The 17388-nt window shown below is 39.9% G+C and overlaps 1 protein-coding gene across 1 annotated transcript; it reads left to right on the top strand.

Annotated features, from left to right (window-relative positions):
* The first annotated feature begins 4699 nt into the window (after positions 1-4699).
* Positions 4700-12051, top strand: LOC141405466 (salivary protein Tsal2A-like). Its single transcript, XM_073989839.1, has 3 exons — positions 4700-4853; positions 10665-11132; positions 11250-12051. The coding sequence occupies exons 1-3, from the start codon at positions 4793-4795 to the stop codon at positions 11939-11941; spliced, it is 1221 nt and encodes a 406-aa protein (XP_073845940.1). The 5' UTR covers positions 4700-4792; the 3' UTR covers positions 11942-12051.
* The last annotated feature ends 5337 nt before the right edge of the window (positions 12052-17388 follow it).

Here is a 17388-nt window from a genome sequence, read left to right as displayed (position 1 = left end):
CAATATTGCGGAAATTCGAAAGTTGTTTTTGTTTTCTATGTTTGGAACAAAAGATGGTATTTTTCGATTTGGATTACAATGTTTGAACAAAAAAAATACATTTTTGGAACCAAAACAGATATTTTTGTTCCAACAAAAGCGAAAAATATTTTTTCTCTGCGTGAGTGATTTAACCGTTAAGTCCTTGGTCACACTAGATGGTTTCATTGAAACAATTCATGAAATCCAGGGTTCCTAAGTCGATGTCCATACTAGAGTAAAATCATGAAGTTGCTGTAGTGGGGAACTCGATTTAAGAATCCCTTAAAGTTTCAATGAAACCACTCTAGTGTAACCTTCGACTAAGAAAATTGTAACGTAATTTGGTGACGATGTGGGTTGGAGTCCTTGGCTTTCCTTTTTTCACTTGCAAATAATTTCCGATCATCAAGCTTAACTCTAAACGTGAAAATTAATAAAAAATCATTAAAAATGATCTTCGTTTCTTGAACTATCCTTCCGCTAAACGTTGTAAACATGGCAACGGTGCAAGATACAGGTGCTGGATCGCAGCGACCATGATGTTCGTCCGATTTATAAAGTTTACGATTTCGCTTTCATTATTGGGAAACCTTTGCAATTTAATTGCAGGAATGAGGAAGATGCTGCGTTTGTTGTTCTGGTGAGACTGTGGGGGTGTTTCGTATTCCACAATTTCGTATCTCCACAATTTCGTAGCAAATTACCTATAATTTGGTACTTAGTGTTCCTAGTGGTCTCAAAATATTTTCACCAAAAATTATGGACATAGGTGCACGTTTTGATATAGCCCTCATGTAACCGTACCTCCCAATTTAAGGTATTTTGAATATCATAACCACATTTTTAAACCAACTTGGCTGTAATTTTGCATTCCGTGTTCCTACTGCGTATAAAATCTTCTTACAAAACATTTTCAACACGGAATTATGTTTCGATGTAGCCCCTTTTATGGTATCCCCGATTCGTTGAATTTTTACTTGTTATCCCATATTTAATAATATATTTAGCTATAATATGGTATTATATTGTCTCCGGGGGTAGAAATCCTCCTTGCAAAGATTTCTCAAGATAGGTCCATATTTTGATTTAGCTTCCATACAAATGCACAGCTAAATTTGTATGAATTTCATGCAAAATCCCTTATTTTAAAAGTGCAGTCATCAAAAGATTTGCAAATATTTGCAGCCCTAATGTGGTTATTCCGTATCCAGAGAGTCCAATTTCATTCCCCACAAAATAATCGAACCTAAGTTTGGCCAAGGTTACAAGATGCACTCTATGGAACAAGCACGTACAACCCATAAAAACACTAAAAAAAATAATTTTTTGAAAATTTATTGCTATATAACTAAGTACCTCCAGACCCCAAACTAATTTTTATAATTTAAATCTCACCCTCTGCTATTAATTAAAAATAAATCTTGTCCAGTTTCATTACGAATTTATTTAACATTTAAACAAATATGAAGATAATTTTTTTGCAACAATTTTTTAAAATCTGACGCAACAAAAACTCTTGTATTTGATAGTGAATAACTGAGTGAATATTTACAACAACAAAAATGAAAAAACAAAATCTTTGTCTGCAAAGTGTCTGTAATCGATACAATGGAACATATTTTGCAATTTTATAGTTAGATTTTTTGACTTTCGCGCCGCTAGATCAGTGGTTTCGACCAGTGTGCGGTGGAGGCGAAATAGACAAACGGAACAGATCCATAGCCCGGAGTTCTTCTCTATCCCGGTTTGGACCAAAAGAGCTCGGAGCAGGCATTGTGGGATATATTGCCGCTCACATGGTGAAAAACAATATATAAACACAAATTCATAATTTTTGAGGTGACGACCCCTGCGAAATATTCCTGCGAATCAATCCGGTGAATAGTCAAAGATGAGTTTGTGGGGCAAGTCAATAATTCTTTAGGCAATGACCCAAAAGTTTCAAAAAACCCCTTCCGGCACTAACTAAAATAACTGATGAGCACAATTATTTTCAAAAGTTAAGGTGTTGCTATTGTCTCGGGCTACAATTTCTCTGAAACTATTACTTAGAAAACACTTCTTTTTATACCCCCAGTATTTATGCTAACGAGGGTATATACACTTTTTAAAATGTGCCTCATCGAAATAATGGTTTTGGACCCCAAGTATGTTTGGACGAAATCCGTTTCAGACAATTTGGAGTTGATTTAGCCATGACCGTGTGTCTGGATGGTTGGAGCGCACGATAACTCTCGAACGGATCAACCGATTCGGTCCAAAAGTTGGCTTTCGTATATTTTGTCCAAATTTTGTTTAAGTTCGAAAATGGGTTTTATCAGTCCACTCCTTCCGGTACCTCCCCCACAAAAGTTCGAAAATATTCAGAAAATTTGTGCGCACCATAACTCTTGAAGGGAGTAACCGATTTGGTCCATACTTTGTACATCGTGAAATTTCTACCAGACTTAGATGAGGTTCCAATATGGACTCAAACGGTCCACTCCTTCGGTTACCTCCCACACAAAAATTCGGAAAGGTTCAGCTTAGGACCTGCTCTCGAATCGCTATGATTTCTGTTGTAAGAACTTGTACTGCCCCCCATACGACGGTACAATTTTCAGCAGGGGCAAGTCCATATTTCCTGAGAAAATAGTCTGAGAGGTGAGAACAAAACCGCTATGACACCGTGTGTAGTGGTTGGAGCGCAAAATAACTCTCGAACGGATCTGCTTATCGGTCCACTCCTTCAGGTACCTCCCCCACAAAAGTTCAAAAATGTTCGGAAAAATTATGCGCACGATAACTCTTGAAGAGAGTGACCGATTTGACTAATATTTTGATACATATGTATATTAGAAATCTACCAGAATATTATATTTGTCCACTCCTTCGGGTACCTCCCACACAAAATGTTGGATAATTTCACTTTAAGACATTCTCTCGAATCACTTTGATTTTTGTTAAAGAAACTTGCATTTGCTGCCACAATTACGATGGTAAAAGTTTTTTTTCAGGGGCAAAAGTCCAGCCCGAAAGGTGTAAAAAACCCCTATGGCACCATATGTAGTGGTTGGAGAGCACGATAACTCTCGAACTGATCAACCGATTTGGTCCAAAATTCGAATTAGTTTCAGTTCAAATATGGGCAATAGCCGTCCACAACTTCCGGAACTTCCCCTCAATATTAAAAATATGTCACTAAAATGGTGTGCACGATATCACTTGAACGGGGCCACCAATTTGTTCCAAACTTTGAATCTCCTAATATTTTGTCTAAATTTTGTTTAACTTAAAAAATGGCCCATATCGGACCTCTCCTTAGGGTACCTCCCCCACAAAAGTTCAACATTTGTGTTTAAGTGCAGTCTGTTTAAAGATCCTTTGGAAATGTATACCAATGCTGTTCGTTGTGGCCCTGTTTACAGCGATATTATATTTTCCGTGTACAAATCCATGCTTCCTGGCATACTAGTCCAAAAGTTATACGATGGCCCACAAAAGTTCAACATTTGTGTTTAAGTGCAGTCTGTTTAAAGATCCTTTGGAAATGTATACCAATGCTGTTCGTTGTGGCCCTGTTTACAGCGATATTATATTTTCCGTGTACAAATCCATGCTTCCTGGCATACTAGTCCAAAAGTTATACGATGGCCCACAGAAATGACTATTGACATATCGAAAAGATATGACTCCCAAAATAAGATCCACTTCCATAATGTACAAAGTTAGTCGATTAATTCAAGTACCTCCTCCGCAACACTTTTGAACTTTAATCCTAATCCACATTTTTGTCGGCAAATTCAAATGTCCAAAAAGGGAGACACAATTCTGAAAACACGCTGAGTACATTCGATCTGTCCGTAGATGAAATTTCAGTTCACATAGGCCGAATCATTGAGATTTTCAATTCAATACTATGACAGAAATGGTAGCAAAGACATAAGTTAAGAACTCTCTAGTACATCGCAAAAGCATTTTTCGTGAAAATATTGATAAATTACCAAAATTATCATTTTTGGGCAAAAAGGATTTCGGTTTTGTAGCCGTTTTTCGATCAGCCTATATATGAAAATCTCAATTTCTTGACGAAGGTTTGCCTCGTACGGAAACTGTGATTGTAGGGTTAAATGTTGATGGAATGAACCCTCTTGATTTACAGACGTCAGGACTAAAGGATTTGGGTTTGCTCATTTTATTTATTCTTTCACAGGTGGGTAACATAGGGTATGTTAACAAAGCCAAGTTATGCGTTGGCTGGTTAATTGGTTATATTGTTGTTTATTAAAATATTTTATAACATTGTCGATCATTTTGACTATATGTATGCAAATTCAATTTTATGTATATGATCTATATTTTTCTCTGACGTGTTTGGTAAGTTAATATCAAAACATATTTTATAAAAAAAAAACAATGTACATATGTATATTTAAAATACTTTTATTTGTCATTAGTCTTTTAAACAAAGTGAAAAACTTATTCATCAATATTTAATCGAATTAAAAATAGACATTATAAAAGTTTGCCTCAAAGTAAATACAAATGGTAAGTCATTGTCATCTTTCTAAAAGAGCGCATATTGCCAACATAATATGACGTTTTGAATGGAAAGTACACGAACAACAAAAACAAAACAAACAACTGACTGAAAACTAAAAAAACACCGTTGTTTTCTTCCGATGGCTATAACCGCCATTAGTCAACAAACAATTCAGTTAGCTGTTCTCTTACTTAAAGTAAAGATCAAATTGGTAGCGACAGCAGTAGTCGCTCTAACAGATACGCGAAGATGTTGCTGAAGTATTTTAACGGTGTTGTGCTGGCGGCAATTTGGGCCTTTTGCATTGCGGGTAAGTGTAGAGGTGAAGAGTGTGATTTTTATATTTTGTTTTAGTTTAGTATTTTGTCACCTGTTTCATTGCTATCAAAGATAAAATGTTTTTTATCTTCCATTCTTTTGACAACTGAATAACAAAATAAATTTAACAAGCTGAAGTTAAAATGCTAAATTTAACAACCTGTTGTTGCTTTGGCTGCTGTCTGTCTGCCTCATGCCTTGTTGTGTTGACTTAATTGTTTAATTTTGTTCGATATTACAACAATTAATGAACACGTCATTTATTAACTCATTTCCAATGAGCGAAACGATGTAGTTTTTAACTGCAGTTAATTTGAAGAGAAAGCGCGAGAGTTATTAAAGCTAGAGTTTATGACTTCAATGCGTATTTAATAGAGCAATGAAAGAAGTTGGTAAAGAGAAATAGTTTTTAGGTGACACATCGCCTTTTCGAAACAAATCTAGGAGGTGTATAAACGTTTATATGTACCTTTATGGACGTTTGGAATCCATATCTCGCAAAGTATGGGCTTCTTAGATTCATGGATGCGCAGATGAAAAACGTTGTATTGTTGGTCTATGGCGCCCAAACCAAATTTTTATCGTTCTTTTGGGTGGCCACACGGAACAAGTTAGCTCACTACCATTAACGGTTGTTAAAGCCAGTTGCAAGATGACACCAAGGGGAGTTCAGTGTCCACATGAAATGAAAGAGAGGCCAAAATAAGTCCTGGGCTTTGTCATGTTAAAGACCGTTGCTAGGTATCTTCCACACCAAACTTTCGCAATGACAAGAAGGTGAGAGTGTCTATCTCGTATTTACCCAAAAGTCAGTGTCTTCAAGTATATTTGCAAGGGATACGCGTCAAGTAGATGCTTGAACGTCTCTATCTCTTCTGCATCTTCACATAATCCACAGTTGTTGTTGTAACAACACATGATTTGTTTGTTATCTGGGGTCTAATTACGACATTCGATTCATCGAGTATTTACTCGTGAATCAAAAAATCGAACTATAAAAACCTATATTTACTAAGGCGGCCATCAGACCATCTGCTTTTTCACGTGTATGTTCTCACTTTGGGTATACTAATATACAGAACAGCTGATGTCATACATGTGAAAAAGCAGATGGTCTGATGGCGGTCTAAGGTAGATGCATTAGCAATCTGTTACCACAATGTCAATATGTTTTACAAAAATTAATCATTTCGTACCCTTTTTTGGCATAACTTCATTCCGAAATTATTACCCAAAATATTGTTCATCGAATTAATTTCATTATTATTTTTTTTTTCAAGTTTTTGCTTTTAAAATAAACACATTTTTTACCATCTACCTTCTTAATGTTCTTTGAAAAACACATAGGCTTTCATAGTTCGATTTTTTTCATTCACGAGCAAATACTCGATCGAATCGAATGTCATAATTAGGCCCCTGGTTCTGTCTTCAGTTCTAGGCTGCTTCGAGTCTTCAGTTCCTAAGCTACTGGAGTAGGTTTGTCAGAGCAGTTGAAAAAGTGCAGTGAGTCGTGCGGGCCTGTGCCACATGCTGGGCAGATGTTATGAACGGTGTTACCAATCTTGCCCTATAGAAATTTAGACGGTATCACCACCCCGGGCGTAGTTGAGTCAAAATTACACTGGTTTGTCGTGGCAGCTGACGATCCTCAGCTGCGATAGGTAGAGGATGTACTCCGAATTCACGCGATATTTGTTAATGGCGTCTGCACCTCTTTGAATGATACTCAAACCCGCTTGATATGCTTGCTGATCTAGGATCCCTCGGGACATGTTTGGGTGGGGGAGTCCGGTCAACAATACGGTGATTGGAATGACTCTCTATACGATTCACCTGCAAGTACTGCAACGAGATTTGCCGTACTGAAAGAATCTTCGGCTGGCTCTTCATGCAGATGGTCTACTGATGACATAAGGCGTAGAGTTGTAAAAATCTAGTACGACGTAGTTCACTCTATAGTTCAGTGGACACCGGTCGTTTGCATGAACGAACTGCGTATGTTTAATATTATCTCTTTGTTATATATAACTCATACGCAAACGAACTAAGGTACTGCACTAGTTCACTAGATTTAACAACTCTAATAAGGAGGCACCCTATGGCAGTTCTTAGGTCCGCGCTCTGACAGGTCACATAACTTACCACACTGACGTCACATAACTTACCACAGACCGACCTATCGTGTTATATGTGGTCATACTGAGGTAGTAAGCAATCGGAATTCGACCACCATCGATCGTGACATTCAGCTCTCTGCTCGTCTCGGCAGTCCATGACAAATGACATCAGAGAAGGTACCTGACGCCACAATCGTACAATCATCCTCATACGTTACGACCTCAATGCCGTCTGGAAATGAGGTAGAAGTTAAACAGTTCCGGAGATGTTAGCCCACCTTTAGAACTCTCTGTTCCACTCTAAGGGGCTTAGACTTCTTGTCTCTGAATGCCACGGAATCACATTTAATGGATTGCCCAACGTTTTAAAATTGGCCGTTGGGTAGTCTGCTCAATGTCCTTAAACAGCGTGGAATGCTTGACTGTATCAAAGGCTTTTGAGAGAATCGACCGCCACTAACCCTATCCAATCGAATCCAATAATAAGTGTAAAGATGGGGTGCAGCGTTGTTGTCGTGTTGTGCTGCTTACGAAACCTATGCTGATGATCGGCAACTGTTTAGCTATTTGTAACTCTGGGGAGGAGTAAAGCCTACGGGCTAGGAATCAGAAAGTAGTCTATACGATTCACCTTTGCTGGCATACTTGCCTGGCGTCAGTAGTGGGACCACCCAGCCGTAGTACTCTTTTCTTCGCTCGACAAGGTAGATCTTACGAAGTTGCTAATTTTGTAGCACATCAGTGGCTTAACAGATTCATCAATGGGTAAATCGATCAACTTAGAGCTACACCGAACTAGTTTATCTGCTAATTCGTTTCCCGTTATATTACTATGTCCTGGAATCCATCAAAGTTTAACGATATTTCTTATGTGATACAGGGTCTTTCTGGAATCAAGATAACCATGACTTGAGAACCATAGAGGAAGCCTGACTATCGATATACATATGTATTAGGCCGGGGCGATTTGTATGGAAGAAAAAAAATGATAGTGGGCGCCTGGAGTTTCTGATTCTTTGGATTGTACTGAGCAAAAAAGTCCACTAGACCATAGGTCTACCGCGAAAATCGAGCCCCCGGATTTTGACTTGAATTTTTTTTCAGGGGGACAAGCTTTCCTTTTGCACCCGTCTGTTTAACACAGACCTATCTGGCTTGAACCTGGCTCCAATGACCCGTACATGGAACGAACGGAGGGTCACAGTCACAGTCGTTTGTAAAATACCCGCTGATCCAAGTGAGACCAAATTGTTCAGCAGAGGCGATGGAACTAGCAAATGGGCGTGATGAGATTCGCTGAGCCATTCATAGTGACCCCAAAGTTAGGAAACTGACACATGAATGTTAGTCGGTGAGCACAAGTGGAACAAGTTACTAGATCATCTGAAGTATTACAATATTGGAGCTGGAATAAGTGAATTGTGGGCAATGGTTAAGTCACTCTCGAACCCTGAAGGAAGCAAGAAAGGACCTCAGTCACGTTTGGCGACGTTACGCTAACTGATCCGAAGAGGTGCCTAAGTTATTTTAAGCGACAATTTGTTAAGCATCCCGGGACTGACACGGCGAAGAGAAGAGTGAGTATCTTAGGAAAGTTTTCAACGTATCGCTAGCCATCCATATCGTGCCCGAAGTCTAGAACCTGGGCAGGGTGGTCCCGCTACTGAAACCAGGCAAGGATGCCAGCAAAGGTGTATCGTACAGTCTGATTTTGTCGCCCGCAACAGTGACTCTTGATGCTTAACTCCTTCCCAGCATCAGGAATACCTTTGAAGTTGCCGATCGTGAGTATGGATTCCGTAAGCAGCACAGCTTAGTTGATGACTCAACAAGAACAAGCCATGCGATACGACAATGTTTGTGGTGCTCGACTTATCAAAAGCTTAGTATCACGCATTCCACATAGTTTGAGGACATCGAGCAAACTACTCTCCGGCAATGTTTGAAACGTTGGGCGCCAGTCGTATGTGAAATTCAGGAACAATATATCGATGCCCCGTAGATTGAAACAGGGTGTTCCCAAAGGTGGGGTAATATCTCCGAATCTTTTTAACCTCCACCGTTCCTGTATACTGCCCCTTCCTGACGGCATTGAGATCGTTACGGGAGTTCCCCCAATTGGGGGTGATATCTCTGAAACTGTTTAACCTCTATCTTTACTGTATTCCAACCCCTCCATGCGATATTAAAATCTTTACGTATGCGGATGATTGTGCGATCTTGGCGTCAGATACCTTCTATGTTGTCATTTCTAAAAACAACCTTTTTCTGCTCGAGAAATATACAAATATTCCTCACCAAGGCTACTTTACACGGTAAACTTTACATGCCTATCAACAGGTTTGGAGCGCATTCACACAGTCGCAGATGCCGTAAACAACTATCGTTAGGATGCGGTCCCCGGAGTACCCCCCCCCCCCCCTCCCCTATCAACCCGGTTAGTTTCGACACAACTACGTTCAGGATGGTGCATCGGTATATATTCCTATAGGACAAGGATGGATCTTACCGTGCAACACATCTGCCAAATGAGGTACAAGCCCGCACATTTTCAACTGTCCTGCGTGGCCACGCGAAGAACACAGTGTAGGCCTTGTCGCTTAGTCCACGCACCTTATTTTTATAAAAATAAGGTTCCTGGACTGGGATGATGCCGATATCTAATTCACGGTCCACACTCCAGCGATTTCATTGAAAAAATTTAATGAATTAGGCGTTCTTAGAGCGAGTTCCCCACAATTTCGTTTTCATGATATTACTCTACAATGGAACTCGATCTAGGGAAGCATAATTTCATGACATTTTTAATGAAATCGCTCTAGTGTGGACCGGAACTAAGGTCGAAAGATTTTGCAGGAATTCCGTAGCAGTAGTTCTGCAATGATGCAAGTTTATCGGCGCCAAGGTAAGCTCTTGCTGCTTCCGTCATACTGGTACTTCGAAGAGACTCGAAAGAATAACCTTCCTAATCCTCATCGACATCTTAATAGTATTCTTCAGACTTATCGGCGACATACTTAATGACAAGCCCCTAGTTTTCAACTTTTCCATCTGAAGGCCGACGTTCTACTTCTTGCCTAACTTGAGTATTCTGTCTAGCTCTATGCAAGGATGAGGTACCCATACTGACGTTACCATCCCACACGGAATCTTAGCACCAGGTACATCCGCCAAACTATTGCCTTCTCAAAGTGAGCCAATGCCATTAAATGCCTGAATAAGAAAATCTACCGATTCAGTATCTCTCAGCTAATGATAATGACTGCCTGGCCGAGCCATACGTTGCTCTTGTCCATATCCCCTGAGATGAGAATGTCCCTGAAATGACCTTCGACCAGTTACCAATGACAATTGCAGATGCACCCATTGAGATCAGCCTTGTAAATGATCGCTAGCTTGTGCCAAATGGGTCAATTCATCGCGCTGCATTGGCAATATGCTTCGGATTAGATTAGCAAAGGCAAAGAGCAACCTAGTTCAAATTTGCTTCAGCAGTTTTTTATTCTTTTACCAGAAATGATTTAAGCAAGAAGCCCATCTGTTTATGTATCTCCACATCAGTAACGTTTTAGCATTAAATTATGATATTTACAGACTTCGTATCAGTTTTTATGCTTTATGTACTATTTTTAAAATCTTTAACCTTTAAACTCTAATCTCATTATTTACATCTCATTTCCTTTCAGGGACATCGGCCACACTTTGCACAATTACCTTACCCGAAGACATTAAAGGCTTTTCGCCAGTTATACTTACTAAATCATCAGGTCAAACGACATATGCTTTATTTAGACCTAACGGTAAAGTCAACACGTTTCGTGAAGGTTCCCAACTGCACTTGGTCTGTACTGGCTCGAGAAATATCATCACATCCCTTGGAGTCAATACTTTGGATCTTAGTTGCGGCCAAAACGGTCAATTTGTCGATGCGAATAATAATCCAGTTCAGTTGAATAGCTTGGTATGCAATACAATACCTGAATCGGCGCTACGCAAAACCTCCAATAAATGTTCGAATAATAGAGGTATTATTCATGAGGCTGGCATTGAAACGGCGGATGGAAAATTTTATCGTATCTTTGAAATCTGTTATGATAAAAATACGGAAACTACGTTATACACCCATAATACGTTGCACGGAGCTGTCATTAAATGTAAGTAAAAGTCTGGTATTATATTTGAATGACGGGAGAATCGGAAGGGATTTTAGGGAACTTATGTGAAAGAAAATAATGCAAACTTATTTGTATGTTTCTTCTTCTCCCTTTCAGACAACATTGCCGAAAGTACCCGCCGGCCATTCCTGGCGAAACACATGGCTTCCAATACCCGCAAAGTCAACGAATTCTATACCAAGAAAAATCAATTGGCTCGTTTCCAGGCACTCTTCGGCAACGATCAAACCTATTATGATGAAAAGAAAAACTTCTTGTCTCGTGGCCACCTAACTCCAGATGCTGATTTTATGTTTGGCTATGAACAGCTTTCTACCTATTACTACATGAATGTTGCACCACAATTCCAACCCATCAATGGTGGCAATTGGTTAAAAGTTGAAGATATGGCCCGTTCGTTGGCTGAGGATTATGGTGAAGATATTGAATCGTATAATGGTTATTTTGGTATGGTGCAACTACCGAATGCTAGTGGCGCCCAAGTTACCGTCTATTTGGATGATCAACAACAATTTTATATACCAAAATATTATTTTAAAGTTTTAACAAGAAAGGCTGCAGATGAGGCAATAGTATTTCTAAATGTCAACAATCCATTTATTGGCGATGGCAAGGCAACGGAAGTTTGCCCTAATGTCTGCGGCAAGGCTAATTTGAATCAAAGAGAGTTTACAAATCTATTGAAAGGTTATACCTTCTGTTGTACTTTGCAAGATTTTAAAAAGGTTTTTAATGGTCTACCTAATGAGGTCCAAGGTAAACGACTCTTGATGGCAAAGAAGATGTAAATGGAAATGACAGATTGTAGAAAACTAATTTTGTAGAATAATTTAATTGAATTTGTTTATATTTTGTTTTCTAACAAAGTGAAATAAATATTTAGTTTAAAATATTTAAATAGAGTAAATCTTGAAGATTGTTGCAGGTAAAAGAACAGAACTTTGACGCAGCGCCATCAGTATTAGCAAGAATTTAAGGTCTGTTCGCGTTGGGCGCCACCGTGGCTACGCACATTTTCAACATGGCAAAAATACCCCTCAACGTAATGGTGGCGATATTTCCAGAGTATTTCAGCCATAAAAAAATTATCTACAAGTGGTGTCGTAAGACACGCAGTTCAGACTCGGCGATAAAAAGTAGACTTCACATCATTGAGCTAAAATGAATGAATATACTTTAATTGATATTAAACATGTTTCCATCCAGGCATGTTTGTGGGAGCATATGTACATAATGTAAAATTTTCAAAACGATCCTCGAACAGCCCTTAAACTACACTAGCCTCCCATGAATTCAATGGACTATTGACAGCATTCAGCCTTACAAATCGCGCCGACGGAATACCAGCTATGCCTCAGAGGAGCCGGTTTTAAATATCCCTACGGAGATTTTTAAGGCCTGTCTGTGTTTCCGCACATTCCTGGTCTATGTAAAGAGGTAAAGGTGACCTACATCCCCAAAGAAGTGTTACAGAGTCACACATTAAATAAACACTATGAACCAATTAGTTGTTCTTTTTTTTCTACTGAAGAAGATGGAAAGGTTATTGGATCTTGAAATTAGATTCCCAAAAGATCAGTAAATCTCAGCACACTTTCGATTAATCGACATTTGAAGTCAAAAGTCTAAAATCGTAGTCGACTTTTGTCTGGAGGGAAATCACATTTTGTAAGTTCGGCCCAAGGCACATTTATAGAAGGTAGAAGTGACAGCTGGGTGACGTAGGGGATGGAAGATACCAAGCAACGGTCCTGACCGGTTTTAACATGGCAAAGCCCAGGATTTATCTTGGTCCCTCTTTCATCTCAAGTGGACACTAACCTCCCCGTGGTGTCACCTGGGGAACTGCCTTTAACACCCGTTAAAGGTAGTGAGCTAACATGTGCCGCGCGTTCACCCATAAGAACGTTAAAAACTTGGGTTTGGGCGTCGGGTTAGTAACCCTCCCCTAGAAAAAACAGCCTACTATGAAAAAACGAAAGAAATGAAAAACAAACCCCTCTAAAGTTGACGAACCCCGCAAACGTTTTAAGGACCATGATCTGCGAATCTGCACCTGGAATGTTCGCACTCTTTATAGAGAAGGTGCAGTCTTCGCATTGGCAGACGTACTTGAAAAGTACAAGACCGATATTACTGCCATACAGGAAATACGATGGATTGGGAAAGGCGTCACAACAACATCTAAAGGTGACGCACTGTATTATAGCTGCCATGACGTAAAGCATGAGTTTGGTTGTGGATTCGTAGTTAGTCGGAGACTAAAACATCTTGTATCCAGCTTCACCCCAGGGAATGAAAGACTTGCTGCAATTCGAATAAAAGCTAAATTCTTCAACATCAGCTTTATTTTGCGCTCATGCTCCCCCTGAAGAAAAGGACGAACAGACCAAAGATATATTTTACGAGCGCTTAGAAGAAACATATGACCGTTGCCCTGCCCATGACATTAAAATCATTCTAGGCGATTTTAATGCCAAAATTGGAAAGGAGAATATCTTTGACCCAACAGTCGGGAAATTCAGTCTCCACAGTGAAACATCTGACAATGGTATGAGGCTGATAGACTTTGCAGCTGCAAAAAACATGGTAGTTAGCAGTACCAGATTTAAGCATCTCGATATTCATAAGGGCACCTGGCTGTCCCCAGATCAAAGAACAAGTAATCAAATTGATCATGTTGTGATAGATGGAAGACATTCATCCAGCGTGTTGGATGTACGATCGTTCCGAGGCGCAAACATTGATTCGGACCACTACCTTGACGAAGATACCACAGTCCCAATCCCAAAAGATGGTATTGAATGTATACCGCCCAGCCAAGATGAGGTAAAGACAGCAATAAATCGGCTGAAGAATAATAAGGCAGCAGGGGCCGATGGCTTACCAGCCGAGCTGTTCAAACCCGGAGGCGACACGCTGATAAGGTGTATTCATCAGCTAGTTAGCACCATCTGGCAGGAAGAACGAGTACCCGACGATTGGAACCTGAGTATCCTGTGCCCCGTCCACAAGAAGGGAGATAAGACTGTATGCTCTAACTATAGGGGCATAAGTCTACTCCCTATTGCCTACAAGATCGTGTCAGGGATATTGTGCGAACGACTAAAGCCTATGGTCAACGAGATAATTGGACCATACCAATGCGGCTTTAGACCTGGCAAGTCCACCATTGACCAGATATTTACCATGCGGCAAATCCTGGAGAAGACCCAAGAGATGCAGATCGACACCTACCACCTTTTTGTCGATTATAAAGCAGCCTTCGACAGCCCGCTGCGTTCAAAGGTATTCCAAGCCATGTCTGAATTTGGTATTCCCGCAAAGCTCATCCGGCTTTGTAAAATGACTTTAACTGACACGAGGTCCTCAGTTAAAATAGGAAAGAACCTCTCCGAAGAGTTTGGTACCAAAAGAGGTTTCAGACAAGGAGACAGCCTTTCGTGTGACCTCTTCAACATCCTGCAAGAAAAGGTTATACGAGAGGCAAACGTCAAAAGAAGTGGCACAATCTACACCAATAGTCACATGTTACTTGCTTATGCTGATGATATAAACATCATGGGCCGATCAGTAAAAGAAGTAACTGATACCTTTATAAAGGTTGAAGGAGAGTGTGCTAAAGTGGGTCTGGCGGTAAACGGTGAGAAGACCAAGTTGATTGTGTCGACGCGCAATGCGTCCATTGAGCTCGGACCGACTGTGGAAGTTGGTTCCTATAATATTGAGGTAGTAAAAGACTTCGTCTACCTCGGCACCTCCGTAAACACAACAAACGACATCAGTTGTGAAATAAAAAGAAGAATTGTATTGGCCAACAGATGCTAGGTTTAAGTAAGCAGTTTAAAAACAAAGCCACATCTCGTCAAACAAAAATAACGCTCTACAAAACACTGATACTACCCGTGCTGATGTATGGCTCCGAAGCCTGGGTACTTGCGCAAGCAGACATGGCAGTGCTTGGTGTGTTTGAGAGAAAAATTCTTCGAAAGATCTACGGACCAATCTGCGTTGACGGTGAATATCGACGTCGCATGAACCACGAGCTGTATCTGCTATACAACGACATCAATATAGTTAAACGTATCGAGATGCAGCGATTGCGTTGGCTAGGCCATATCATAAGAATTAGCGATGATGAACCCGCTAAAAAGGCGTATGAATACATGCCACATGGCGGTGCACGCAGAATTGGCAGGCCAAGGAATAGATGGTGCAAACAAGTGGATGATGAGATGAAAAGGAGCGGTATTCCAGAGTGCAAAGCAACAAATAGAGAGGAATGGAGATCTCTTCTTAGTTCGGCCTATAGAACAAATGTTCTGTAATGGGCCAGCTAAGTAAGTAAGTAAGAAGTGACAGCTGTATTTTTACTTTTTTGTAAATTTGGTTTTCAAAATGTAATAGGGTCTACTCGTGAAATTTGAAACTTCGAAATTTGCTACCATAAAATACTTCTTTTCATCATAAACGTGTAATAAAAATTGCCTACGAGAATTCTGAACGCGTTATATTTACATTTTGATTCAAATTTGTTCTATTTTAGATGATTTTCAAAATGTATTTATGTTTTTCCTGAAAAAAATTTGGAACGACCATATTATTCAATTTATCTTTGACAATTAATTTTCAATAACAACAATGTTGTTTTTGTAAATTTTTTAGTTGTTGTAATTCATGCATATACATACATATGTTCCCACAACATCCCCGAAGGGACAAGGGAGACTCCTCTCATATCAATGAGTGCACGCCGATTCATATTGGCTCAATGATATGGGTTATACTTTTTATTGCCGAGTCCGAACGGCGTGTCTTACGACACCACTTGTAGAGAAGTTTTTCCATGGCTTAAATACTCAGGAAATGTCGCCAGCATTACTGAGAGGGAATTTTGCCACCGTTGAAAATTTGATGTTGCTTGGCCTGGGATTCGAACCGCAGACCTTCTGAGTGCAAGGCGGACGTGCTAACCATTGCACCACGGTGGCCCCCAATGCATATACCTTATATGAATTTGCCTTGGTTCGGCCTTCTGACTTTTTATCAGCTGTTCAATGTAAACAACTTGAAATGTTAACATGCTTGGCAAGAACATTTCACAATTTTATTTTTTTTTAGATTTTAAAGCGTTGTGGATAGTACCACTGTTTTAAATAAATTTTTAAATTTAATTTTAAAATTTATGTTTTTGTTCCATTTGCTTTAAAATATCAAAAGAAAGAAAAACAATTTTCATACATTTTCGGAAACAGCTGACTTTCTTGCAAGATTTTGCAAAATGTTGTTCGATAACTTTCTGCAATTTTTCTTGCTTGAGAGAGTAAAATTCACTGAGAGAAGTTGCTGGAACTTGCTGAGTAATTATTGCTGGGAAAGTTATCGTAAAGACCTATTATCTTGTGACCAATTTTCGAGTTTGCCCATAGATTGTTGACTTGGCGGTTTTACAGTTTCACAGGAAACTCGAAAATCGATGAATAGTGGACTATTATCCATTTTCTGCGGTTATGAAAAAGTCGAAGCACGAGTTTTAAGAGAACTGAAATCATCGCCAGACCAAAAAGTCGCTAGACCGAAAAACAGACGAGGACGCCCCCACCAGAATTAGGGGAGAGTTCCGTAGTTTGCCATCATGTCACCTGGTCTGACAAATGACACCACCTGGAAACCTGTCGTTTCTCTTGGGTCAAACCATCTTCCTATAATCGTCCTCATCAGCAGACTATCCAACTTCAATAGTCCTGAACGCCGCACTTTTATCAATCATGGGAAAGGTAATTTGCTAGTTTCAGTGAGTTCGCCAAACACGGATTCAGAGATCTACCCAACCCTTCTGATGTTCGGGTTGCAGAAAGCATTTTCCCGCACATCATCACAGCTGTATCTTATGGTCTAATACCCGAAGTGAGACCAAATTTCACAATAGAGGCGGTGGGACCAGCTTGATAAGCTTCGTCGAGCCAATCCTATTGACCCCAGAGTAAGAGAGCTGACACTGGAAATTAATTGGTTGTCGTTAAGCTCAGGCGGAAACTGTGGCTAGACCATATGAAGAGTTGCAACATTAAGCCGGAATTAGTAAATTGTGGCCAACGTTTAAGTCACTCTCGAACCCTTGAAAGAAGGAAGATAGGACCTCAGTCACGTTATGCTGACAGATACAAAGATGTGCGCAAGTTATTTAAATGGACAATTTGTCAAGCAACCGAGAGTGACAGGGGGAGGTGAATAG

This window comes from Musca autumnalis, unplaced genomic scaffold (assembly GCF_047663935.1).
Source record: "Musca autumnalis isolate F117 unplaced genomic scaffold, ASM4766393v1 scaffold_5, whole genome shotgun sequence".
NCBI lineage: Eukaryota > Metazoa > Arthropoda > Insecta > Diptera > Muscidae > Musca > Musca autumnalis.
The sequence above is the reverse complement of the archived record's forward strand: the minus strand, read 5'-3'. Positions and strand labels throughout refer to the sequence as shown.

What these genes read in the sequence shown, in the direction of transcription:
- LOC141405466 (XM_073989839.1), top strand. Translation starts at nt 4,793, where the DNA reads ATGTTGCTGAAGTATTTTAACGGTGTTGTGCTGGCGGCAATTTGGGCC. An exon ending in TTGGGCCTTTTGCATTGCGG is followed by an intron (nt 4,854 to 10,664) that starts GTAAGTGTAGAG and finishes ATTTCCTTTCAG; the next exon opens with GGACATCGGCCACACTTTGC. An exon ending in GCACGGAGCTGTCATTAAAT is followed by an intron (nt 11,133 to 11,249) that starts GTAAGTAAAAGT and finishes TCTCCCTTTCAG; the next exon opens with ACAACATTGCCGAAAGTACC.